We start from the raw sequence: 27,885 nt of genomic DNA on the forward strand, positions 1-27,885 counted from the left end.
GGGAAGTATAGGTGGCTATAAATATATGTATATCACTCTAATTCCAGCACTACATTTCTGTCAAAACTTAAATTCATGCACAACCCAACTTTACATTTGTAACGACATCTTCGATGGGAAAAGGTAAGAAGGTAAGGATCCTCAGCTAACTGGGGAGTTAGCCTTCCCGTCGGTGATGCGAACCGAACGCTGTTTCTCAAGCAGTGGCCTACTTGAGATGCTGCCAATATATCAACTTAGGTTGATGATATTGGGAGTAATATGGTTAGTTAGCAGGGTATGAACAGCAATACCCCCGCATTTTGCGATATTCCGTGAATACGTTGTTTCGATGACGATATGTTAACGTTGTCTGTACAGCGGTAATTGTACAATGCTGTTTCTATAGTGAACAGTAATGTTGGGACGCTTTCATGAGTGCTGGCATGAAAGGTTCATATATTCATTGGGTTTTCTGCAGGTACACTAACCACGATTAAATAGGTTAAGACGAGTAAGGATATCCGACTAGCTATTATAGGGAGAGACGAATATATTGTGCCACCGGAACTACTCGCATAAGTCCAAGTATTTTGGAAGTTATTTTGAATGTGAGGACGTGTAGCACGTGCATGCATATTCCTGCTTTGATTGAATGAGTGACATGGGTTGATAATTTAGGGATATCTGGAGTGTGTTAGTAAACAGTACAATTTGAAATATTAGTTTTTGACAGCTTTAAGGTTAATGTTTCTACCTTTATCGTTTGATTCACAAGATCTAGAACAATCTTTCAATCTTCAGATTCTGCTGTTATCAGGGTAGGTCATCTTGTTTCCTTTACCCTGTGAGGATAGCTACATTCCAATCAATCTATCAAGCTAACTCACATTTTTTTCGCAGTCTTCTCAAGGAGTATGGTTGAAAACTTATAATCTCACCATTTGAATCCTTGTTTCAGATGGCTGAGCCTCCAAGGTTCTTTTGGGATTCCGCAGGGACACGCTCATACCAATGCCTTGCATTGGGAGGGCTTTCCTCGTCTTTTGTGGGAATCTCTTCAGGTGTTTGGCTACACCGAGCCTCCACCTTATGATGGAGTAGAGTATGATGAAGAAGATGTTCCCCGTTGCCGGGTGAAAATGACTATTCCTCCACATCCTACCTTATCTCTGTGGTCACCTATTGAAGTAAATGTGATTGGTCATCGTCTTGCGGACACTTTTGAAGCAGCAGCTATAGAAGCTATTCACATTTTTTGTGATCAACATCCTGAGGAAGTTGCAGGATATCCTATCGGCTTATTTCCTGCAATGGATTCTCGTGACCCTGAATGGACTTTCAGAGTGACATACTGTGACCATTTATTGGGAACTCTGGCTGGAGAGACTCTACGTACTGCCGTCCGATTCATGAGTGCACAGTACCGCTATCAGACGCTTCAGCAGCACGGTATCTATCGCTTGACCAACATAGCCCAAAGGTATCATAATCAGGTTGGCCGACAGAACACGCAGATTGAGGCACTCCAAGCTACTATCACTGCCAAGGAAGAAGATATTACTCAGCGCGAAGAAACTATACAGCATCGAGAAGAACAGATTGTTGAGAGTGATGCCCTCATTACTCAGCGTGATACTGTTATTGACTTCCTCCAAGAGCAAGTTCATGAGCTCAACCTTAATTTGGGCCAAGCTATTGACCACATCAACATGCATCATGAGCAACCAGAGCAACCTGCTGCCAATGAACCGGAAGATGATGAAGAAGAAGACCCTGAAGAAGTCGAAGGAGTCTCTAAGATTGACTCTGAACATGGAGATCCTGTTCTTAGTCCTTACCATAATTCCTCCGGTAGTCAGTCCTCCGTGGGCAACCTCGATGACCTCTAGACTCGTTTGAGTTGATGACATCCTATATGTAGAAAGTGTGTTATAGTGTGACATAGGAGTAAGTAGTTGGATGATGTGCGAGCCACTTGTTGTAGAATATGTGGCAAACCTATGTACGGTCTGGTTTGAAACCTTGTGGTGTAATATGGAATAAGTTTCAGTTGGTGATGTAAATTTGAGTTACTGGAGTTAACCCTTGAAATTTGGAGTTATTACTCTACACTGTGCTAGTATATGCTATGATATGATTTCTGAAATTAGAAGCAAGTATTGGCGAATGCTCATGGATAACTTCTATATTTCAGATGGTTGGCGCTACGCGCGGAACTCCGGAAGGATTCAGACAGGAACAAGCTAGTGGTTCACAACAACCACCTCCGCCACCACCAAATCTAGCGGAAGTAATGGCCCGTCAGACTGAACTCCTAAACATGCTGGTGCAAGCCCAGCAACATCAGTTCCGTTCTCCTCAACGTGGACGTGAGGAGCATCCATCAGCTGGATATCAGGATTTCTTTAGTACGCAGCCCCCACTCTTTCATAAGACGGAAGAACCTCTTGATGCAGATGCATGGCTCCGTACTATCGAGTCCAAGTTTGCATTACTTTCCGTCCCATGCTCCGAAGCAAACAAGACTCTCTTTGCAGCCCAGCAGCTTCGGGGTAACGCTCGCATTTGGTGGGACAATTACTATGCAATGCAGCCAGATGGACATGTTGTCAATTGGGAAGAATTTAAGACAGCCTTCAGAGCGCACCATATCCCGGAAGGACTCATTGAGCGGAAGCTCAATGAATTTTTGGCATTGACTCAAGGGAACAACACGATACTCCAATATGCACAAGCCTTCAATCATTTATGCCAGTATGCAGGCTACCATGCTGACACAGACATCAAGAAGAAAGATCGTTTCCATCATGGATTGAACACTAAGCTAAAGGAGCGCTTGAATTTGGTCAAGGCTAACAATTTCAATGAGTTGGTCAATATGGCCATTACCCAAGAGGACTGTATCTCGGCACATCGTGCTGAGAAGAAGCAAAAAGTATCTACTGGACACTCGAATGCACAACCTTCGAGGTATCGGTTAGTTCAAAACCCGACATCCCGAGCTCCGCCTAGAAATGCTCCCGCAGGTAGATGGGTAGCTAGGCCTCCTCAGCAGCCCTGCTATAATAGGCCACCAGTGCCTCAACCTCAGCAGCAGCAGCAACGACCAGTTGGTCCAAGGCCGAACCTTCCGCAGTCTAATCAAGGAAATAACATCAATCGATGTTTCAACTGCGGTAGTCCGGCACATTTTGTTAAAGACTGCCCCCAACCCAAGAGGACATTCCCTGGACAGGCTTCCAACTCCAACTCCAAGAATAAAGGCAAGAGGCAGGTTATGCAAGTCCGTCAAGGAAGGGTGAATTTCACCACTCTATCGGAACTTCCAGAAGGTGCACCAGTGATGACGGGTACATTCACTCTACACCATCACCCTGCTATTATACTTTTTGATTCTGGTGCAACCCATAGTTTTATCAGTACAAGGTTTGGGACCAAAATAGGTTTGGATTTCTACCCCACCAATGGAACTTATATGATAACAACCCCTGGAGGTAGAATTGCATCAAATAAAATTTGTAGAGATGTACCAATCCAGATGGGTAGCACTTTAATAAGGACAGCCTTAATTGCATTAAATCTAGAAGGGATGGATATTCTTCTAGGTATGGATTGGATGTCCAGACATCGAGTATCTTTAGATATCTTTTCTCGAGTGGTTGAAATAAATTCCCCAGAATATGGACATACCATCCTTCATCTTCCATCACCGGAATATAGCAAATCTTGTGTGTATACTACAGCGGGAATCAAGTTTGAGGATATTCCTGTTGTATGTGAATATCCAGATGTATTTCCAGATGAGTTACCAGGAATGCCCCCAGATAGAGAGGTTGAGTTTGTTATAGAACTACAACCTGGCACAGCCCCTATTTCTAAGAGACCTTATCGGATGCCACCCAATGAATTGGCAGAGTTAAAACTACAACTTCAGGAACTTCTTGATAAGGGTTATATTCGCCCAAGTGCTTCACCTTGGGGATGCCCTGCCTTGTTCGTCAAGAAAAAGGATAATAGTCTCAGACTATGTGTTGACTATCGTCCCCTCAATGCGGTTACTATCAAGAATAAGTACCCTCTTCCCCGCATTGATATCCTGTTTGATTAGTTAGCCGGAGCCAAGATATTTTCCAAGATTGACCTTCGCTCCGGTTATCATCAAATAAAAATTAGACCAAGTGATATTCCGAAAACAGCTTTCTCCACCAGATATGGACTCTATGAATATCTGGTTATGTCCTTTGGTCTTACCAATGCACCGGCATATTTTATGTATCTCATGAACTCTGTCTTCATGCCGGAACTTGATAAATTCGTCGTGGTTTTTATCGACGATATTCTGATCTATTCCAAAACTTTTGAAGATCATGCTAAACATCTTCATGTTGTTCTTCAACGTCTCCGAGATCACCGTTTGTATGCCAAATTTTCTAAATGTGAATTTTGGCTTGACACTGTCAAATTCTTAGGTCATACCATCTCCAAGGATGGTATATCTGTTGACCCTAGTAAAGTTCAAGAAGTGATGGATTGGAAACCCCCTACTTCGGTCCATCAAATCCGCAGTTTCCTCGGTCTTGCTGGCTACTATCGTCGTTTTATTCCAGATTTCTCTCGAATAGCTAAGCCCATGACAGAGTTGTTAAAGAAAGGAGTGGAATTCTCCTAGAATGAGAAGTGTGCAGAAGCTTTCCATACTTTAAGAGCACACCTTACCACTGCTCCAGTCTTAGCTCAGCCAGATACATCAAGACCTTTTGATGTTTATTGTGATGCATCAGGCACTGGACTAGGGTGTGTACTTATGTAGGATAACCGTGTGATTGCATATGCCTCTAGAGCACTTCGAACACATGAGCAGAATTATCCAACTCATGACCTTGAGCTTGCAGCCGTAATACATGCACTTAAACTTTGGAGACACCATCTTATGGGTACTAAGTGCAATATTTATACGGATCATAAGAGCTTAAAGTATATCTTTACACAAGCAGATTTGAACATGAGGCAGAGACGTTGGTTGGAACTTATAAAGGATTATGATCTTGAAGTCCACTACCATCCAGGTAAAGCCAATGTGGTTGCGGATGCACTTAGCCGCAAGTCACATTGTCATTGCTTATCAGTAGAAGTTTTTAGCAAAACTCTTTGTTGGGAAATGCGTAAGCTTAATCTGGAAATTGTTCCTCAAGGAAGTTTAAATCATGTAGCCATTGAGCCTATACTCCAGGATAGTATTGTGATGGTACAACAACACGATAAAGGAGTTAAAATGATCAAGCAACAATTAGCCCAAGGAGAAGAGAAGTATAAATGTTTCCAAGAAGATTCTAAAGGAATTCTATGGTTTAAGGAACGTATAGTTGTACCCAAGAACCATCAGCTTCGCAAGCAAATAATGGATGAAGCTCATCTATCTAAATTTGCTATGCATCCGGGCAGTACGAAAATGTACCAAGACTTGAAACGGAATTTTTGGTGGACTCGTATGAGAAGGGAGATAGCAAAATACGTTTCTGAGTGTGATGTTTGCCAGAGAGTTAAGGCCAGTCATTTAAGGACTTCCGGTACATTACAACCTTTGTCTATTCCTTCTTGGAAATGGGAGGATATCAGTATGGACTTTATCGTAGGTTTACCCAATACTTCTCAAAGGCATGATTCTATTTGGGTAATTGTGGATAGGTTAACCAAGACCGCTCATTTTCTTCCAGTGCATACCACTTATACTGCTAAGAAGTATGCAGAAATATATCTAGACCAGATCGTTCGTCTCCATGGGATACCTAAAACGATCATCTCTGATCGTGGAGCACAGTTTGTTGCCCGTTTCTGGGAACAGTTTCAACAAACTCTTGGAACCAAGTTAATCCGAAGCTCCGCATATCATCCGCAGACAGATGGGCAAACAGAAAGAATCAACCAAATTCTAGAAGATATGCTTCGGGCTTGTGTAATCCAGTACGACAAGCATTGGGACAAGTGCTTAGCTCTGGCAGAATTCTCCTATAATAACAGTTATCAGTCAAGTATCAGAATGGCTCCTTTTGAAGCCTTATATGGTCGTCAATGCAGAACCCCTTTGAATTGGTCTCAGATTGGTGAATGCGAAATCTTTGGACCGGATCTTGTTAAGGAAGCAGAAGAAAAAGTAAAGATCATTCGGGATAATCTTAAAACAGCTCAATCAAGACAAAAGAGCTATGCAGACAAAAGGAGAAAACCAATACAGTTTGAAGTAGGTGATTTTGTATACATGCGAGTATCTCCTACTCGAGGTGTTCAACGTTTTGGTATCAAGGGCAAACTTGCTCCTCGCTACATTGGTCCTTTTGAAATTCTTGAAATTTGTGGACCTGTAGCCTACCAACTTCAACTTCCTCCTCAAATAGCAGCCATTCATAACATCTTCCATGTATCTCAACTCAAGAAATGTATTCGTGTTCCTACCGAAATCGTTGATATACAAAGTATTGATATCGAGCCCGACCTTTCCTATAAAGAACTTCCAATCAGAATCTTGGATACCAAGGAAAGAAGTACCAGAAGAGCAACGGTCAAAATGTTTAAAATCCAGTGGAATCATCATACAGAAGAAGAAGCTACCTGGAAAACTGAAGACTATCTCCAGAGGAACTTCCCAAACTTTCTCAGAAATTCCTTGGTATCATCTCATTCCTGTAATCTCGGGACGAGATTCCTTTTAGGGGGGAAGGTTGTGACACCCTAGGTGTCAAATAGCTCAAACCAATAAAAATAATATGTGGTATGTGTGAAATTGTGTGAAAATCCAATAAAGTTATGAGAATAAGGATATTTGTGTAAATTTATGAAAATACAAACCCTTTTATGTAAATTAGTTGGAACATAAAGTAATTTTCCAAAAAATTACCGAGGGTCAAAGTGAAAAAGTGAATGTCATCATGATCAGCATTAAATGCTTGCAGATAAGCCCAAGAGTTCATAAAAATTACTTTACTAGGACAAGTTTTATGTGAAGTTTATTTTGAGTGCAAAATGGTGCAATAAAACTTTGTACTTTAGGTTTTTGAACTTGAGCCCTAAAGCAAAGTTATAGGTTTTGAAAAGTTCTACAACTTCCTTTTTGACCATTTTCTCATTTGAGCTTTGGATCAATGGGAAATTTCTATTTACAGTGCAGTCCCTGAAGTTTTTGCAATTTCCAACGAAGCCCCTCGGACCTCCTCCTCTCTTCTTCCTCCTCTGGCAACTCCTCTGCTCCGCCCGCTGCACCCCTGCCGCCGGTGTCAGCGCCGCTTCCCCGACCATGTGCTGAGCCTCGGCCGCTCCCCGGCTCCACCTCCAGCTCCTAGCTGCCCCACGCGTCAACCCTAACCCGAGCACCGCTCTAGCTCTTCTTGCTGGCCCCCTCGCCGAGTGTCACGTTGCCTGTGGTACTGCCATTGCCGCCGGTCTCGCCGACATTTCTGCTCGCCGCTCACCGCGTCAACGCAGCCACCCAGGGCCGTGGCATTGCGCCCTTTCCACTCTCCTCTATCTCTACAGCCTATAAAAGGCCGGTTCTAGCTCACGGTCGCACTACCAGAAACCACCGTTGCCCTCCATTGTTGCTGCTCAACCACCCCACGCCGAGCTCGCCCCTCCGGTCTCTCTCCTCTCGAGCTGACCCCCAAAATCGCTTGCCCCCAGGCCCTTGAAGCTCCTCCACCTGTTCCCCATCGACCCCGCTCACCGGAGCTCGCCGGAGCACCACTGCCACCATTGGCAAGTTACTGTCACCATCGTTGGCCTTCCTCCAGCCACCCCGGCGTCAACCGAGCGCATCCAAAGGTAGCCCTCGTGTCCCTCATGCTCCCCCACCTATCCCTCGCCTCCGGGAAGCACCCCATCACCGGAATCGAACTCCCTGAGCTCTCTCTGTTCCAAAAATCGCGACCAGGGATCCCATACAACAATAGGAATAGTTCCAGGGACCTATCTGCACAGACCCTGACTCAGTTGAACAGAATCGCGCTGGACCTTTTTGAAATCTTTGGCTGAAACTTTGAAAAATCGTAGTAAATCACAGAAAATTCAGAAAAATGCCAAACCAATTTTGTTGGAATCCTTAAGTAAAATTCGACTACTTTTATTTAGGAAGTTTGAGCTGTAGGGGTATATTTTCTGATGTAGATTAAATATTAGAAAATAAGTGTTTTAATTGTATCTCATGTTGTAGGCATGTGTTATAGCTGAAATTTGGAACTTAGATTGTATGTGCTATGTATAGCTCTGTGTAAAAATCTCGAGTACTTTACTGTTCATTTTCTTAGATTTCGAGTTCTTTTTGTTATATGTTGATGAAATACTTAAATTGTTAATTAAGGGTGTTTCTGTTGATGTTTGTATCCGAAATTTTTATCATAGCTTCCTTTTTGAATGTGTAATATCTGCTAAAAATATTAGGATTAATAAAAGGTCATAACCCAAGTTATGAATTTTTGGTTGTTTCTAAAGATAATTAATTATACCAGCTTTTATTTCATGAAAAATTATGAAAATAATTGGAAGCTTTGTTCTTGAATAGTATAGCATAACCACCAGTTATCAACTCAAGATCATGTGTAAAACCCCTAAGTTCAATAGAACTTTTAAGTGGGATTAGTGTGTCTATTTAAAATAATCAACCATACTAGTTCAGAGAGTTAGATAAAGGTTTGGGGTAATTAACCATGTTGCTTAATGTAGATAAATAATTTCATCAATACTCGATAAATGGCTGCCAGTGAGGGAATTGCGTTGTTTGCTGGTGTGTAATATTGAATGTATTGGATTGCAACTTTATTGTGAAGTAGAATCTAGATTTATGCATTTCCTAAGCTGCATCCTTTGATTACATGTAGACTCGACGTTCCTCGCTGACGGTGACTATCAGATACTCCCAGAGCCTGAAGTGGACATCTCTGAAGCCGCCGGGAACATCACTGAAGAATTAACTGAAGCTCCGAACCCGAGTTCGGAAGAATTTATTAATACCTCTGACCCCAACCCTGCCAGTGAAGGCAAGCTCCGGACATATCCCATTATTTTCTTTACATTGCAACCTATGCTTATTTATCTATATTTATGCATTAAGTCTAGGAGTTGTAATGGAACCCTAGATGCATATTTCTAGGAACCAATGTACTGAACATTAGAACCTGAGTCCGACTAGTGCTATGCTAATAGGACCGGTAGAAGTCGAGTGATTTCCTGTCACTCGCGCGATATAGGAATTGATTACCTTCATTCCTGCAATCACTATAAGGATGACGGACGGGGTTATGTGCAGTTTCATGGAAAGAAGTGGTACCCCGTCTGTGTTGATGAATTTGGTTAAGGTCGCAGTGTGTGGTAGTGGCAGTTAAGCGTTTGAAAGTACTAGCCACATGCCGTGAAATATGGTAAGCGGTAAGCCTAGTAACCAATCGGCCCGGCAAGTGGACTCGTCCCCCACCACTCGACTTTTATTTTATGTTTACACGCACCGACTGTGAGAGTATGTTCTGCAGGACAGATAGGAATACGGTCATGTAGTCGCGCTACAGACGTATGTCCTGCACATTGGATGTGCGTATAGTCCAGCAGTCGCTTGTGGTGGCTTTGTTCCACGACCCGGAATGAAAGGCAAACGGTTGCTTCGGAATGACCTGTTGGTGTTCCAAGCGTGTGAGTTAGGTTTACCTTGCAAGGGTTAAAATTCGATTCAGAATCGTCCGCCTCTCACGAAGATTGAGACTGCTTATCTCTTTTACCACATAGAGTAATAAGAGCAACGTTATGATTATCACAATTGATGTTTGGTTAAAGAATTGTACCATGATTGAAATAGTTATAGGTGCTTACCTAGAATGGTTAAAAGAATTAGAATCTAAAAGCTAAAATATAAATTAAGGACCTACTCTTTATTGCTTTTTAGCAAAAACTAAACCCAGAACTTTTGCAAAGCCTGCATGGTCTAGTTATGGGCTAAGTATACCCAACCCCGGGTAAGCCTTGCTGAGTATTAGTATACTCAGCCTTGCTATATACTTTTGTTTCAGGTAATGTCTCTGAAGGACCTGCTTACCTTATGCCTTGGCCTTCTGCTTTGCCTGATGGTTGGTCCGTGGAGTGGGAATCGTCCCCGGCCAACACCGATCCTAACGAGTAATGTCATGCTCGGGCTTAGCATGATGTTGATACTAGCGACGTGTATAGTTATCGTACTTTGAATTCCGCTGCTACAAACTTGAATGTTTTAAATGGTTTGTAATAACTTTTAGCACTCTAGTACTTATGTTACTCTGCAAACTTTTATAATGTAAGTGTCTGTAATATAAAATGTGTTGGTGATTGTATCTCTGGACTCACCTTCGTGTGAGGTAACCTTATTTGATCCTGTGTATCGGTGGTTTATCGGGACGTTATCCGACAGGCCAAGGGATTATACCATTTGAAGCACGTTGGAGCCCTCGGAAGTGGACTCGCGTACTTGAGCCGGTATAATTCAGGTTGGTTCTGCCACAATTATTCACTAATAAAGTCACTATATGTATGGAACTTGATCCTAGCATACATATAGTTATGCATTCGATTTTGTCCTTAAAACCGGGTGTGTCAGAGGTAGTATCAGAGCTGTGTCGACCGTAGGACGCCAGCCTAGATAGCAATGGTCGTTTTCTAAGATCTATTATGATATAAAAGTCATTTTTACCATATCCTTGACCCTGTTGTTGTTTATTCGTAGTCTTTCTTCATTTATCTCATTCTTGATGTTGCTTTTATCTAACTCTGTATCCTTTTCTTTTATCCCCTCCTTTCCATTGCTCTTACATCTCACAATTTCCTTATCCACTTGTACCCTTATTAGCATTGGTTACCTTGCATCCACTTTGGAAATCCCCTTGTCTTCTATTCCAAATGGATTTTTTTCTCCTCTCCTCTTGTTTCAAACGTTAGATTGTCTGACCTTGTGCCCCACACAACGAATAGAAATAATGGTGTACTACAAGAAGTCAAGCCAGAGCAACTGAAGACTACATTGGACTCACAGGTGTTACAACAAAGAAGTGCATGTTGTGCCAGACTCGAAGATAAGATGAGAATGCCTACATCAAGAATGTTGAATGTCACATCCTAAAATATTTAATTTTAGGATGTGAGTATATTTTAGAATGTGTTCATCTATCAATAGGGTTTTCCAGAGAATTTTCTAGAATTTTTCTGGACTTTTCTAGATTAATTTTAAGCTTGGAAATATGTTCTTATTTTTTTGGAAGGCTCCAAAAAATTCTAGAAAATACTCTGGAAAACCCTATTGATAGATGAACACATTCTAAAAAGTCACAAATTTTTTTGGAAGGCTCTAAAATCTTTTTCATGAGTCCCAAATATTTTATTTGGATTCCTCGTGTCCCAAATTATCTCCAGAGTTTTCCTCAGAATTTTTGAGATCCTTCTAGATATATTTTTCATGGTTTAAAAGATTTATCTGGACTTTTCTAGATTAATTTTAAGCTTGGAAATATGTTCTGGAAAATGGATTATTTTTGTTTTCATCTCAAGCTGGACTTAATTCATTTTTGGTCCAATTCACCCCAAGACCATAGAACCGTGCTGTTGAGCTCGGCCACCGCCGTAATCTCGTCATCTATCGCGTTTTGACAATAAAAAGTAAATCAAAAGCTTCTCCTTGAGGTACCGAAGTGAACATCCATGTTTTCGCCTTTTGCCTTTCCTTTCCGAAGCTTAATAGCTCATGAAAGCTACCTGACCGCCACGCGCCGTCGATCTTCGCCAAGCTGGAGTTATCTAGAAGCCTTTCCGTTTGCCCTTTCTTTCTTTCTTTCTTTCCTTATCTCGTAGTCGGATCGAGCTATTTCTTTGTTGTCCATCCTTTTAACTCTGTCCTCTTCGACTCCCTAAGATGCCCCATCATGGTACCCATCTCCTAACCTTTCTTCTCAATCAAACCTTGCTTGAAATGGAACCGTATCTCGATTTCAGCATTCTTTTTCGATGGTGCTCCGCTGTCGTAACTACCAACGACTCGGCCTGATCTCTCCCTTCTCTTTTTCACGCTTTTGAATAACTCGTTCATGTTCAACCAGCACTGTCAGCTCATTTTCATGTTTGGCCCTCACCCGAACCTATTTCGGCCCAAAACTGAACTCGCTCAGCCATTCTCGTTTCCTCTTTCCATTACCTCTTCCTTCCTCTCTTTGCTCGCTAACCTATGGGGCCCGCTAGTCAGCCCAATCTCGTTTCTCCCGTGGGCAATCTGGACACAAGGACAAGTCCCAGCCCGATGCACCACCTTGCCCCTGCTTGATAATCCCTCAGCCCCCTGCGACATCCCTTTCTCCCTGTGCCCTAGCCCCTGCGCCCCTGTTGCCCCTCTCCCCCGCGTCGCCGCCTACTGCTGCTGCAGCCGCGCAGCTCTTCCTCCTGTTGCCGCGACGCCCCTGCACTAGAGAGACGCAGTCGCCCTTCCCCTACCCCCTGCAGCAGCCGTGCGCCACCACCAGAGCGCCGTGTCGCCCTGCACCTCCTAAAGCGCCCTCGGCCCTATGCTTCCTGAGCCGTGCGTTGCCACCATGAGTTCCGCCAGCCCAAGTTCTTGCAGCCGTGCCACGCCCTCCCCGTGCAAGCCACCCTTGCTACCTGAACCCGTGCACCGCCACCAGGAGCGTCGCCCTCCCCCGCGTGCCCCTACGCCGCACGCCAGTCCCCTTGCATCACCGCGCCAGCCCTTCCTCCTGAGGCTGTGCCACCCCTGCACCCTGCTAGCCCGAGTTCGTGCGCCACCAGGAGCGCCATCGCTCCTTGCGTACGCCTCTACTGCAGCACCGCCGCCACCAGTGCCATTGGCCCGTGTGTGCCATGGCCCTACCTTTCCCCTTGCGCCGTGTCCTTCCACCTGGCCGCCTCCTACTGCGCCGCCCCTGCCCAGCACCATCGCCATGAACAGAAGCACCGCCCAGGAACAGAGCCGCCGCCGCCCTCTTCTCTAGCGAAATTCAACCACCACGATGCATCCCCGTGGTAAGTAAGGTATGGAATCGAATCCCCTCGTCGTCCTCTTTCATTTGCCCTGCTCCTCGCGATCTCCCATGCCCTAGAATGCTAGGAATTCGGCCAACAGTAGCCACCGGCCACCATGGCTGTGCTGTGAAGCTTTTGCAATTCAGTCCCCAAAGAAATCTGTAATTATCGTGTATTTTTCTGTGTCTTGTGAAACTTTGCAGAAAACCCCCTAGATCTATTGCATCTTTTCAATCTAGCCCCACCCGTGTTCTTTTTCAGATCTAACCCTAAACTTTTCTTTATTTGCGAGAACTATTTTCGGTGTCTTGCAGACCATCTCTGCTAGCCCCTAAAATCTATAGTTAATTACGTATAGGTCCCTACAACCTTGTTAAATGCGTAGTTTCCGTGTTTTAGATCCATTTCGATCCATTCTTTTTTTGTTAGTCTTCTAAAGCCCAAAGCTATCGTTTAGTAGTGTTATTGTACCATAGTTCCTATTTTTAAAATTAAAAATAGATTTAATTTGATTAATATCCTCTCATCTAGTTTTTCTAATTAAAATCCAATTAAGTCTTTACTCCAGTTTTCTTGATTATTGTTAATTTGATTAATATCAACTTAAATGTGTTTTAGTTATAATTTGTTTAGTTCAACACAAACCATAAAGTTCAACGTTTAGATGCTCTCACCAGTTTCTTTTCTAATTAACTGTTTAATTTGAATAATTTGTACATAAATAATTATATATAAAATTTGACTAAGTTGTACCTCATCTTTATAAATGCAAATATAATATTAGTTAATTATAATTAGGGATATTCTCTTTTGAATATCTTTTACATTAGTTTTCTAAATTTAAATAACATAAATCTTCCGATAGTTGTTTCTTTTCAACCCTAGCTCCATTTTTCGTTTTTCTTGCGTCCTCTTAACCATAGCAATGAGCCCTATCCTTTTTTATGCTCTTCAAAGCTTTTCTTTTGTTTGGTGTATCTGTTCTTGTTCTTGTTTGTTTGCTTGCTTGTATGCTTGGGCCCAATGCTTGTGTGATGTTAGAAGGAGCGCGATCCAAGAGCTTTCAAGATTTAGAGTTTTAAGAACAAGAGTTGAAGACTCTGAGCATCTATTCTCTAAAAGAAAGGCAAGTATTTCCTTGAGCATTCTTTTATCCTAATAATTACAATAAATATAACTTTTCCTATATGCATGCATGTGTCCTAATTTTGATGGAACCTAATTAAGGATATGCCTAATCTTTATGATCATTCCTTGTTAACCTAGGTTTTACCCTTATGTTGGGTAGCTATTGCTTAGTTGATATAACTGGTTCTGGTTTGGGAATTATATAAAACCATGATGACAACAATGATGATGTGACACCTATTTTATCCGTGTTCATGCTCTTTGTGTTGTTAATCACAAGATCATATGTTAATATGGAGAACCACCCAGGAAAACAGTGCAACCACAATACTATAGGGCTCTGGTCTTGGCTGATTAATTAGAAACACTAACTTATGATGATCTTACCGAAAGGTCAAGAGGGGTTACATCGTCGGGGTGTAGCTCGGTCCTCTTGAGGGTATGATATGGTCCTGGTTAAGGCATCTGCCTCATTAGGGAGAGTTATGACCGCTTTGACTTGAACCCTTAGCAGATTGTCATAAGTTAGGGAATCTTTGTAAAGGCCTCGTAGTGAATCCCTTGCCACTCACCTCGGAAGTGCTTAAGAGGCTAGCTACCTCGGGCAAATTGGGAGACACGAATTGTGGGTAATGTGTACAACCTCTGCATAGTAAAAATTGATATATCAGCATTGCTCACAGTTAAGAGTGGCTCGGACCCTGACATGATAATTGAACTTGAAGATGAATTAAATTATGGACCATATTTATGGTTGTGGTTATGCTTCTGCTATATCTCTTCTATTTCTTTTAATGTGGGTTGGTATGAAATTATACCTTAGTAATTAGGTGCTAATATAACATGACCAACTAAAATTGCATATCGCAGTAAGTCAGTCAGCCTTTCCATGCTTTTGGCCCTTATGTCATTTAGTTCCCAACACTTGCCGAGTACCAACCATACGTGTACTCACACTTGTTATAATTGCGGCTCAGACGAGAAAGTAATGTGAAGTCTTTTGAAGATGATGCTGAGTTCTAGGCCTACGCAACCCCCGGTCGATTGCCTGTGAAGTTTGGAGTCTTTGTTTCCAAGATAAGCTATATAACTCTGATAATCTTTATAGTCTTTTAATTCTCTTTTCGCAATACTATTGCTGATTATTCAGTGATGAAGTCACTATATGTATGGAACTTGATCTTGGCATACATATAGTTATGCATTCGGTTTTGTCCTTAAAACCGGGTGTGACACCCGAGGTCCTTCGTGATCCTCTACACCATGATGTCATGGGGTGCAATCACGGACTTATCTTCTTCCCGCGCCACGGGCTCGTCTCCACCCCGCGCACGACATCGGGCCCTCTACCCGCTCGCCGTGCTACCGCACCTCATCCTCACTGCCTCCGCCGCCGCTTGCCCCCACGCCACTGAAGCGTCCCCTCATTCGAGGTGACTTAAATGTGATATAACAATCAGTCCCAGGAGGCTGATACACATTTATTACATCAGATGGTACATTACCGTACAAACCTCTGAGGAGGCGGGCACTCGATACAAATGATAACTAGTAATAAAATAGCTATGGTAATACACCAAAGCATGACCCACGTGGGATCCAGCTCGGGCTCAGAGTAACACGCTAGCAGGAGCATCTTGCGGAGGGCCAACACCACAGGCAAAGTTGGGCGCGGACACAACCCTTATTCGTCGTTTCCAATCACGTAGTCCGGATCTTCCTCTGAGAAAACCACAAATATATATAGGGTGAGTACAAAGGTACTCAACAAGTCCAACCACACCCACGGAAGGGGGGGTGATAACAGAGATCATGCACGGTTATATCAAGGGTGGGGTTGGGGTTTATTTGCGATAAAGCAAGATTTTACGTATGCAAGGGTTTATTTATCAAAAGCACTTTCTCAAAACATTATTATAGTAATCGAATCATGAGTAGGGTTGATCCTATACAAAGGATCCAAGTTTTAGTGACATTGGACTCGGCGTCCACAGTAGCTTACTGCGCAACTGCCGAGTACATTCAAAACAACTCACGCCACAAAACCAATCATCCCGAAACATCTATTGAAGTGACCATGCCGTAACGCGTCCAATACCGTGGACACGGCTATTCGAATAGGTTTTACACTCTGCAGAGGTTGTACACTTTACCCACAAGTAGGGTACCGCGCTACGAACACCTTAATGTCGCGGCGGATCCTAACAAAGCCATTACCCACCTTAGCTGAATCTAACTAGCCAACACGGAAGCTACCATGTGGTTAATGACCCATCAACAAAGTCATAACCAGAATATAACTCACACAGATCGTATTCCTTCTCCATAGTCTCCCGTTGCTCACCCGCTCTCCTTTTTGGCTAGTAGAACAACTAGTGGGGTTCATGCTAAGCCGTTGCCCACACAACGGTCGAGTGGTTGTACGATAATTGGGTTAGGCAAGATGACACCTCAGTTCATCCTTATATTGACCAGACGGACATCTCCCGTTCATGCTCAACCACAAAGGTACAAGCAGACTAGTGGCATTTCACACAGAAAACGCCGTCCATCTCGTCAGATTATGTCTTGCTTTTATTTTCTCAAAACCCCATTTTATCCTTTAAAAACCCTTGTGCCCTTATTTTTGGTAAAGCGCTTGTGGTCATGGTTTGAAATATACAATTAAGGGGATGACAGGTAATAAGCATCTTTAGCGGTAGGTAACATCTAGCGAAGCAAATCCTAGGCCATCAAGGAGTGGTCATATCAATCAAGGGGTGGCTATCCAACCATGTCTTGCAATAAAACGATGCATTTTATAAAACATGCTAATAGGTTGTATTTATAAAACTGGGATAAATATGCATCAAAGGACGGGATTGGACTTGCCATTCACAAAGCCTTCCGGGAAGTCCTGATCGAGGTACTGTCCTTCAGGTTCGGGCTCACGGCACTAGTTCTCGGACTCTTGCTCGCGGTACTGCTCGTCGACGGGTTCTCCCTCGGTCACCTCGTGATCTACGGCGCACACAAACAAACATTCCATAAGGAAAAAGAATTAAAGGTTTTATTTACAAGCCCGAATCAGGAATAACTTAAGAAACTGTGGTAGAAGGAAGATTTTCGGGAGATTTCTTGATGGCAGGGCTGACATTATGCTAGAAATGGCGTGGTAAAGTTTCGGGGCAAACGGAAGGTTTTTGGCGCATGAAATGGTAGGCCGAACGGGGTTTTAGGGAAGGGATAAGGGTCCAAGGACCTATTCGTAATTACTGTTGGAAACGGGAGGGCTTGATTAGGATTTCTGGAAATACCTAGAGTACCCTGGAAAGGGTCGGGGGTCTATCCGTAATTATTTTGTATAGGAGGGGGGGTTCACTTCCTAAATAGAATTAGTAGGGGGGTTTTATTTGGAAAAGGGATTAAAGGAAAGTGGGGCTCTTAAGGGGATAAGCAAAAGGGGCAGGGGGTTCAGGGAAAATGTGCCCTTCTTCCTCCTCCCGTTACCAGGAGCAGGGGAGGGGATAGGGGCCGGTGGCGCCACCAATCCCGGCGGCCCTAGGGCACGGCGGCGGCCGGGGGTAGGGGCTACACGGAGAGGGGAGCGAGGGGAACCCGTTCCACCACTCACCACGAGCCGGGGTGGCGCGAGGCGGGCTGCCCACGAGGGCCAGGGGCGGCGGGCGGAGGACCTAGCGGCGGCAGCAGTGCAGGGCCGGGGAAGGGGCTAGGGCTGCGGGGGAAGATTGTGGTGATGGCGGGGCGCGGCGTGGGGGTACTTATAGGCCGGCAAGGGGCGGGGAGGAGGATGGCGCGGTGGAGGCCGGCGAGCTTGGGGCGGCCAGTAATGGTGGTGGGGGCGGGATTGCTGCTGCGCAGGGCGGCCGGTGGCGCTGGTCGTCGCTGCGCAGGGCGGGTGGTGGCGTGTAGCGGGGAGGGGCGGCCTGGGGGCGTGCGGCGCAGGGGGAGGCGGCCCGTGGCGAGGCGACGCGCGGCGGCCGGCACTGCTCTGCCGCGGCACGCCGGGGCAAGCACGAGCACCGAGGCGGCAAGGGGGGGTACGGCGCGCACAGAGGAGGGCCGGGTTAGGCGGCTCCTGTGGAGTCGTCAAAGGGCGGGGGGTGGTGGTGGTGGCCGGCGTTGAGCTCTGCTCGGTGCCATGCTGCGCGTGCAGGGGAGGTGAGAGGAGCAGGAAACAGGAACAGAGAAAAGAGAAAGGAAAAGGGAATAGGGAAAAAGGAAAAAGGTGGGGGGGCGTCGGCGGATTTTACGGCGGCGGTCGCGAGCGCGAGGCCGAGCACGCGGGGAGGGAAAATGCGTCGGCGGGATTCGCGGTGACGGTCGCGAGTGCGGGGTTGGGCACGTGGCACGTCGCGGGGGTTGAGGAAAAGAGAAAGGATGGCGGTCAATTTCGGATGTCGGACGGCGAAAGGTCGAGAGATGTTTTGGGCGATTAGGAGTTCGGACGGTAAGGATTTAGGATCGATCCGAGCTTGACGAAAGAATATTTTCTAGCGAGCGGTTTGTGCTGTAATTTAGATAAGGTAAAAACGCGGGCGTTACAGCCACCTCCCTCCGCCTCTACGGACGGCTCAAGTCGCTCTCCGTCCCCATCCCCGTCGCCTCCCTGCACCCGCTGCTCCCCTCCATCTCCTCCCCGAGGCCGCCTACGCGCCGCTCTCCTTCAACGCCGCGGCCGATGTTGCCACCGCAGCACCGCCCCAACCTCACCACGATGGTCTACCGACGGAAGCTCCAGCCCCAGCAGCCATCCTCCTTCGAGCATCACCACCCGCCGTCCGTGGGCCCCGCCTCCCCGGGCTCCCTCGCCGCGCAGGCCATGCGCGCCTCGCTTTGCCTCCATGCCGCCGCCATTTCCCCTGCATCCAAATCGCCGGTGGCCCTCCTTGGGTCGAGGCCACTGGCCCAGCCGCATCCGGATCAGTGCGCGCCCCTGAGCTCCGCCCCCCAATGCCGAAGTTCCCCTTTTGGCTTCCTCCCGTGGAACCGAGCCCCCCCCCCCCAAGCGCCTCCTCTGCTCCAAATGCAGGTGATGGACCTCGTGCACCAATTGGAACAAGTCCAGGGGGTTTTCTGCACTGTGATAGACTCATAGGTATAGTCTTTTATGGACCTAATTGTTTAAAGCTTTAAAAATTCATAGAAAATAGTATATAAATCATAAAATATCAAATGAAGATGTTTTGGAATCCTTGTGAATATATCCTTGCAGTATGTGTATAATTTTGTATGTGTTAGTAGAAAACTTTTGCTCTAGTTTAAATACTATTTTAAGTGGTTATAAGCTTTGAAAATGCATAGCAAATAGTAGAAATATGGTATAAATGTAAAACCAGTTGGGTTAGCTTTATTTTAGCATGAAGAACTTAGGAAAAAGTTTTAATCTACTATTTGTTTAATGCTTTTATGATGTTTTGATTTAATCATGAGTAATGCTTGTTTTAGCTTGCTTATTTAATATCTGCAGGGCTAGAAGTCAAAAATTTATGAAACTTAAGCAGTAGCTTACTCTTTTGCATGTTTAGTTTACTATAAAAAAAATTTTGAGCCCAGAAGCTATGTGCATGCTTGTAAATCTATTTTTGTTTAGTTTGTCTTGTTGGGACTAAAATAAATGCTTTAGGTTGACAATAAATGCAGGTAAAATTATTTTTACACGCCTTATCGGTGTATTATCATGCAAATCAACCTGTGCTACCAGATCCTTACTGCATGCCAAGTTATTGCATTTATTTGGTCCTTAAATATAGTTTTCTTTCTGAATGTTGCTAAGAGGTGCTTTCCTGCCTGTTAATTTCAGTAGCTGATTCTTGTTCCTAAATAAGTCATGTTATCCTTGTTGGATACTTATAACAGGAATTAGGGTTACAACGAATGTCTCTGTGTAGCTGCTCAGGTTCTGAGCATATGCTTTAAAGTTGATTGCTTAAGCATGATATTGTTTGTATGCTCGTAACCTCAGTACAACTTAGTTAACATACCTGAAACCTTGTGACACTTGTGTCATAATGTTTGACTTGGAATAATTTATGAACCACTTAAAGCTATTTTTAGTCATGTGTGCTTGTTATTGTAATATGTATCCTATGTCGCTTGTTCGAACTTAATTAGACTTGTCGTGCAACTTTAAAGCATGCGAGATGTCTAATCTGAACATGAAACATTTGATTTATATTTAACCTACTGGTTGTGTGACGCTAAACTTAATTAGCTCTTGGTAGCCAAAGCCCTTGCAATAGATTGACCGAAGTTAAATTGTGCACCATGCCTAATGTACGTGCTGCCCTTATGGCAGACTCTTTGTGATGTTTGGTTAACCTTTTATTCATATGGATGCTCAAGCCTTTGCTCTGGTCTTGATTGCAATCTTGTTAGAGCCCCTTTCTATATAAAGATCCTGGTTATGCCTTGTGTATCAGCTGCTTAGTCTATACACCATTGTGCTATGCTTCAGCAATCGGCTGCTAGCTCTGCCGATTTTTGTTAAGCATGACCCTGTCGGCCATATGCCTTTTGGCTACGAGTCTGTAGGACACCCATCGGCTATATGCCTACCCACCACATGCCTTCCTTGGCTACACATCTATCGGCACAAGGTTATCAACTACATTCTCTTCAGTCTAGTTCCGCATTTGTGGTTCCATCAGCCTAGACCAAGTGTAGTGTTCTGTTCCACCTAGTTGTTGTAACAAGTCCGACTTAGATAACCCCATCGGCTGTATGTCACTCAGTTTTTGTGCTGACGTAATCAAGCCGATACAACCACACCTAGTTACCTAGGATAACACTTAAGCACATCTCAGTTAAGACACAGCTGCTTTAGGAATCACCCCTCTGCTAAAGTGATCGATGTTTTCATCGATCAATCAAGAAACTGATACACTTATCAATCGGCTACCCAGACCAAAGTACATAACCCTAGATCAGTAGCTAACACATTAGACATGCCTCTGTTAAGCACAACCAAAGCACATCAACCGGCTAAACCTGATGCATCCTCATCGGTTAAGGCCAAGACCAATACACCAACCAATTAGATAGACCAAAGGCATGCTGATAATTCAATCGGCAAGATCCTTCCTTTTTCTGTCCTTGAAGTACTATACCTTCAACGTTCCTCTCCATATCAGCCGATTGACCTCAAGTGAACCCAAATCGGCTAATCCTTTCTACTCATATCCAGAAACTACTCCTGCCGATTTCTCTTCCGAAATGGAATCAGCAAATTTCCTAAAACTGTATAGAGAGCTCCCTTCTTTACCAAATCTATCAACTAAACCTCTGTTGTATCCAATCGACTCTGTTATAGTCTTCAACATATAGCCCTTCTTAATTAGTTGTCCCCCTAAAGCTCTGTCTAAGTTTAATTCAGATCTTTCTGGTTGTTGTGTGAGTAGTATGTTAGATGAGTGCTAGATTGTAACTTTATTGTGAAGTAAGATAGTTTTATATATACGCTTTGAATATAATATTGTATTGCATTTAGATACGGCTACTTCCACAAACGGTACCTACGAGATCTCCCAGGAGTCTGCAGAGGATATTCCTGAAGACCAAGAGAATGTCACCAAGGGATTAACTGAAGTCCCGAACCAAAGTTCGGAAGATCTTAACTTTACTGACTTCAGCCCCACCAATAAAGTCAAGCCCGGACATAACCCACTATTTAATTACACTGCAATCTATATCTATTTATGTAATTCTATGCATTAAGTTCTTAGGAATTGCTTGGAACCCTAGTTGCATAATCCCAGGAACCGATGTACTGAACACTAGAACTTGAGTCCGAATAGCTGCTATGCTAATAGGACCGGTAGAAGTCGGGTGATTCCCTATCACTCGCGCGATATAGGAATTGTAATGCTTACATTCCTATTATTACTATAAGGATGACGGACGGGAGTTCTGTTGGATATCAAGGTTGAGATGATGTCCTGTCTGTATTGGTAAACTTGATAAGGTCGCAGTGTGTGGTAGTGCGGGTTAAGCGTTTGAAAGTACTAGCCACATGCAGCGAAATATGGTAAGCGGTAAGCCTAGTAACCAATCGGCCCGCGGAGTGGACATACCTCCCACCACTCGTATTTTGGTTCTTCTGGTTACTTGATTCGACGTGTAGGAATACGTGTTGCAAGGGCAACCAGGAGTACGGACATGTGGTCGTGCTACAGGCGTACGTCCTGCACTTTGGAAGTGCGTATGTCCTGCAGTCGCTTGTGGTGGCTCTGATCCACGAGTCGGAATGAAAGGCAAACAGTTGCTTCGGAACGACCCTTTGGTGTTCCAAGCGTGTGAGTTAGGTTTACCTTGCAAGGTTGACTTCGATTCGGAATCGTCCGCTTCTCACGAAGATTGAGACTACTTAAACCCTTTACCACATAGAGTAACAAGAGAAATTTCATGATTATCAAAGATGATGTTTGGCTAAAGTTTCTACCATGCATGAATAGCTATAGGTGCCTACCTAGAATGAATAATCATATAGAACTTGAAAGCTAAAAGTTGACATTAAGGATCTACTCTTTGATGCTGTTCAGCTGAAAACTCTACCCAAAGCTAAAAGCCTTCATAAGTCTAGTTACATGGCTATGTATACCATGAAACGGGTAAGCCTTGCTGAGTATTAGTATACTCAGTCTTGCTAGCTATATGTTTTTCAGGTAAAATCTTTGAAGACCCTACTCTTCCCTGTCTCGGCCCTGTGCTCTTCCAGATGGTTGGTCCGTGGAATGGGATCCGTTCCCGGCCAACTTTGGTGATATCAAGTGATGTCGTGCCCGGGCTTAGCATGACATCCGTCTGGACGACGTGTTGTAAATCATCGCGTATGTTTTCCGCTGCCAAAAATCATAACTTTAACAGTTTGTAAGGTTTTCTCTAAGTTTGAAACTTCGTACTGCTTTTAGAACTCTTGTAATGTAATTCCTTGTGATGTAAAATATGATGGTGACTGTATCTCTGGACTCACCTTCGTGTGAGGTAACCTTATTTGATCCTGTGTTCGGTGGTTTATCGGGACGTCACCCGACAGGCCAAGGGATTATACCGTTTGAAGCACGTTGGAGCCCTCAGGAATGGACTCACGTACTTGAGCCGGTATAATTCAGGTTAGTTCTGCCACAGCTGGTATCAGAGCTATAAGGTTAGTTTGGAGATACATTTTACATTAAAAATGCTTTCAGTATAAAAGTTTGATCAATAAGATGTTTGGCAAAGTCGCGTTGGATTCGTTAAGAATTGTGCTTAGTACGTAAAGCCCTAGGGTAATGCTTATAAGGGAAATAGAGGTGGCTATAATATATATATATACCCCTAATTACCAGCATTACTTTTCTGTCCAAAACTTAAATTCATGCATAATCCAACTTTACTTTCTGTAATGACACCTTCGACGATGAGGTAAGAAGGTAAGGATCCTCAGCTAACTGGGGAGTTAGCCTTCCCGTCGGTGATGCGAACCGAACGCTGTTTATCAAGCAGTGGCTTACTTGAGATGCTGCCAATATACCAACCTCGGTTGATTATATTGGGAGTATATGGTTCGGCGCAGGGTATGGCGATCGCTGTTCATACCCCCGCATTTTGCGGTACCCCCGTGAATACGTTGTTTCGACGACGTATGTTAACGTTGTCTGTACGGCGGTAATGGTACATATGCTGTTTCTATAGTAAACAGTAATGATTGGCAACACTTTCATGACATGCTGGCATGAAAGGTTCAGTATATACAAATTGTGGTTTTCTGCAGGTACGCTAACCACGGTTAAAATAGGTTAAGACGAATAGGATTTATCGACTAGCTATTACAGGGAGAGACGTATTTATATTGTGCCACCGTAACTAACCACGTAAGACCAAGGTTACTTGGCAGTTATTTTTGATTGTAAGGATGATAGAACGTGCATGCATTATGTCATCTTGGATTGATTTGATTGCCTTGCTTGTTACGTTGTTGTACTAAAATATGTTGCTTGTATCTGAATGCCTACCTAGACTTTGTGTTGTAGGAGCCAACGTAATCTGCTAGGCTAACTTAGAGTTGAGAAAGTCTTTTGTGAATCAAGTGGGTTGGGTCATGTTTGAACCTTATCGCCGATCTTAGCTTGACAGCCAAATCAAACCCTTGATCTTGCTTTGAATATATTTTGGCAGAAGCATTGAGCTTTTCCTTTGATGATTAAACCTTGATAATTATCATCAAATCCTTCAAATCATCATTCAGTGATCCATCTATCCTCTCCTGATGTTATACCTTATATTGTTGGCTAATCTAGTTGCAACTTCTGAAAGTTATACCTTCAATATTGCTCAGATGATTTTGGATAAATTAAAAAGATTTATGACAATAATTACTTTTTGAATACAATTCTCCCGGCAAAAGTCATGCATCATAACATATACCATCTTTGATCAGTGCATGGTGTTGCATCGTCATCGAAAATCCGTAGACTGACTAACGGGTGTGCTTCCAGTACAACCTCCGGTTGTCTTCGGTTTCCTAAGTCTATCTTGTTGCTGTTGACACTACAGGGTTGTCACTCCTCTTTTGTGGTGGTATTTAATCACATGACCATGATGCCGTGTCGGAACCTAAGGCCTCATGTGCGCTGCAGCCACATGATTGAGCCATTAGGGGCGCACTGGTGTCTAGGTATATGTGACGTAACCCCACTGCAATCTCTTCTTATGCAACCTTACTAGTGTCCTAACTTTTGATCTTCGCTCAAGGATATAGGACTACCCAGGTGTTAGTTACGAGAGAACGGTTGCAGGGTGTGAGTCATGTGCATCATCAACTCATCACGGTATGCATCATATTTTATGCATTTCTTACGTGCACACATCGCAAGCATCGTCATCCTTGCATCATGGTAATTGCATTGTGTCATATGCACCATTTCAGTCATGCATGAAATCCTCCATCCACATGTTGCACTATCATTGCAATCATACATTACAACAGTGCATCACGTTCATGGATATATATATCGAGCATTGCACCTTGAGTTGGAACCTTTTGTCATTATTCCTTGATTGCATCGGTATAAATAGGCATGTTTTGCAATCAACTTAATCCAAATCATGCAGGTAATAAACTCTGAGCAGGAATATTTCAAACATCACTTATCAATCTCTCGTACCATTCTCACTTGCTATCCGTATGTTTTGTGATGAATGTCGCCGACATTTATCGTCCTCATGTTGTGATCTCATGTTGTGATCTTAGTTCTATGAGGACTTGATCACCTTTCTCTCTTCTCTCGTTAAACTCATCCATGTACAATCTATCCATGCTCTCGTTATACTGATCTCGTCATACTCTAACGGCTTTTACCATTAACATCGATCTTCTCTGGTGTGATTGTTTCCTGCTACTTTTGATGGGTGATTTGCTTCTCTTCTATTAAGAGTCTTCCATCCTGAATCTCGGGACGAGATTCTTTTTAGGGGGGAAGGTTGTGACAGTTCATGTACTTGTAATGTTAGACATATATTTTGTTAGTGTGAAGTATGTGTTTGTTAGTGTAAAGCTCATGTGTGTTTATGTGAAGCTTTTGAAAATTTAAAGTGCAAGTAAAAAGGGGGTATTTTTGTAATTAGGGAAAAACTCGGGTTGTTCTTACAAATGTAATTGGATAGGAGTTAACTTCAAAATAAGTGAAGGGTGGTTTTGCAAACATGTTTTTCTCACTTTACCCCTGTAGAAATATATATTTATCCAAAAGTTGCATTTGAAATGTATGTGTTAAATTGTGTAAAAGTTTGAGTAAAGTTGTGAAATAAGGGTATTTATGTAATTTTACAAAAGTACAAGTCCTTTTATGCAAAATAGGTGATTTACAAAAGTAACTTTCGAAAATTACTAGAGGCTAAAGGGTAATAATGTAAGTAATCATGACTTACATAGCATCTTGCAAATAGGTCCAATGTTATATGTAATTTACCCTAACAAGGACAAAAATTTTATAAAATTCAAGTTTAGTCCAAGTCTTAAAACAAAACTTCATATTATGAGTTTTGGAGTGCAAACCCTAAAAAAAAGTTGTAGAGCTTGAAAAGTTGTACAACTTTTGTTTTGGTCACATTTTTGTTTGAGCTCTAGAACAGTGGTTAAATTCTTCTTTACCAAGAGGTCCCTGCAACTTTCTAAAATTACAAACAAGTCCTTGAGAAACTCCCTTTCTCTTCCTCCTCTGGCGCTGCTCTGTTTTTCTGCTCTGCAGCCCGCCGCTGTTCCGGACGCCCTCGCCACCTCCTGCTGCAAAACTCCACGCGCCTTGAATTCTTCCGCAGGCAGCTGTGCTGCCCCTCCATCGCCCCATCCTCCGCGTGGCCTTATCTTCTTCCCGCACCACGGGCTCGTCTCCACCCCGCGCACGACACCGGGCTCTCTGCCCGCTCGCCGTGCTACCGACCTCATCCTCATTGCCTCCGCCGCCGCTTGCCCCCACGCCATCTCCCTCCGCCTCTACGGACGGCTCAAGTCGCTCTCCGTCCCCATCCCCTTCACCTCCCTGCACCCGCTGCTCCCCTCCATCTCCTCCCCGAGGCCACCTACGCGCCGCTCTCCTTCGACGCCACGGCCGATGTCGCCACCGCAGCACCGCCCCAACCTCACCACGATGGTCTACCGACGGAAGCTCCAGCCCCAGCAGCCGTCCTCCTTCGAGCATCACCACCCGCCGTCTGTGGGCCCCGCCTTCCCGGGCTCCCTCGCCGCGCAGGCCATGCACGCCTCGCTTTGCCTCCACACCGCCGCCATTTCCCCTACATCCAAATCGCCGGTGGCCCTCCTTGGGTCGAGGCCACTGGCCCAGCCGCATCCGGATCGGCGCGCGCCCCTGAGCTCCGCCCCCCAATGCCGAAGTTCCCCTTTTGGCTTCCTCCCGTGGAACCGAGCCCCCCCCCCCAAGCGCCTCCTCTACTCCAAATGCAGGTGATGGACCTCGTGCACCAATTGGAACAAGTCCAGGGGGTTTTCTGCACTGTCATAGACTCATAGGTATAGTCTTTTATGGACCTAATTGTTTAAAGCTTTAAAAATTCATAGAAAATAGTATATAAATCGTAAATGTGGCAGAACCAACCTGAATTATACCGGCTCAAGTACGCGAGTCCACATCCGAGGGCTCCAACGTGCGTCAAACGGTATAATCCCTTGGCCTGTCGGGTAACGTCCCGATAAACCACCGATACACAGGATCAAATAAGGTTACCTCACACGAAGGTGAGTCCAGAGATACAGTCACCATCATATTTTACATCATAGGAAATTACATTACAAGAGTTTCTAAAAGTAGTACGAAGTTTCAAATTTGGAGAAAACATTACAAACTGATAAAGCTAGGGTTATTAGCAGCGGAAAACATATGCGAAGATTTACAATACGTCGTCAAGATGGATGTCATGCTAAGCCCGGGCACGACATCACTCGGTATTACCAATGTTGGTCGGGGACGGACCCCATTCCACGGACCAACCTTCTGGGAGAGCACAGGGCCAAAACAGGGAAAGAGTAGGGTCTTCAAGGGCTTTACCTGAAAAATATAAAACTAGCAAGGCTGAGTATACTAATACTCAGCAAGGCTTACCCGGGTTTGGGTATACTTTAGCCCATAACTAGACTCATGAAGGCATTGTAAAGGCTCTGGATTTATTTTCAGCTGAAAAGTAACAAAGAGTATGAACTATTTTCAAGTTTTAGCTTTCATCTTCTAGTTGAGTATTTATTCTAGATTAGCACCT

The 27,885-nt window shown here is 44.1% G+C and overlaps 1 protein-coding gene across 1 annotated transcript in view; it reads left to right on the forward strand.

Annotated features, from left to right (window-relative positions):
• LOC112890440 (vegetative cell wall protein gp1-like) overlaps positions 1-27,080 on the forward strand; it is a 63,099-nt gene extending 36,019 nt beyond the window's left edge. Inside the window, exons 2-3 of the mRNA XM_025957330.1 lie at positions 18,684-19,015; positions 26,364-27,080. Of these exons, the coding sequence (XP_025813115.1) occupies positions 18,684-19,015; positions 26,364-27,080 (1,049 nt within the window). The remainder of the gene's footprint in view (positions 1-18,683; positions 19,016-26,363) is intronic.
• Positions 27,081-27,885: the final 805 nt, after the last annotated feature.

This window comes from Panicum hallii, chromosome 4 (assembly GCF_002211085.1).
Source record: "Panicum hallii strain FIL2 chromosome 4, PHallii_v3.1, whole genome shotgun sequence".
Classification (NCBI taxonomy): domain Eukaryota; kingdom Viridiplantae; phylum Streptophyta; class Magnoliopsida; order Poales; family Poaceae; genus Panicum; species Panicum hallii.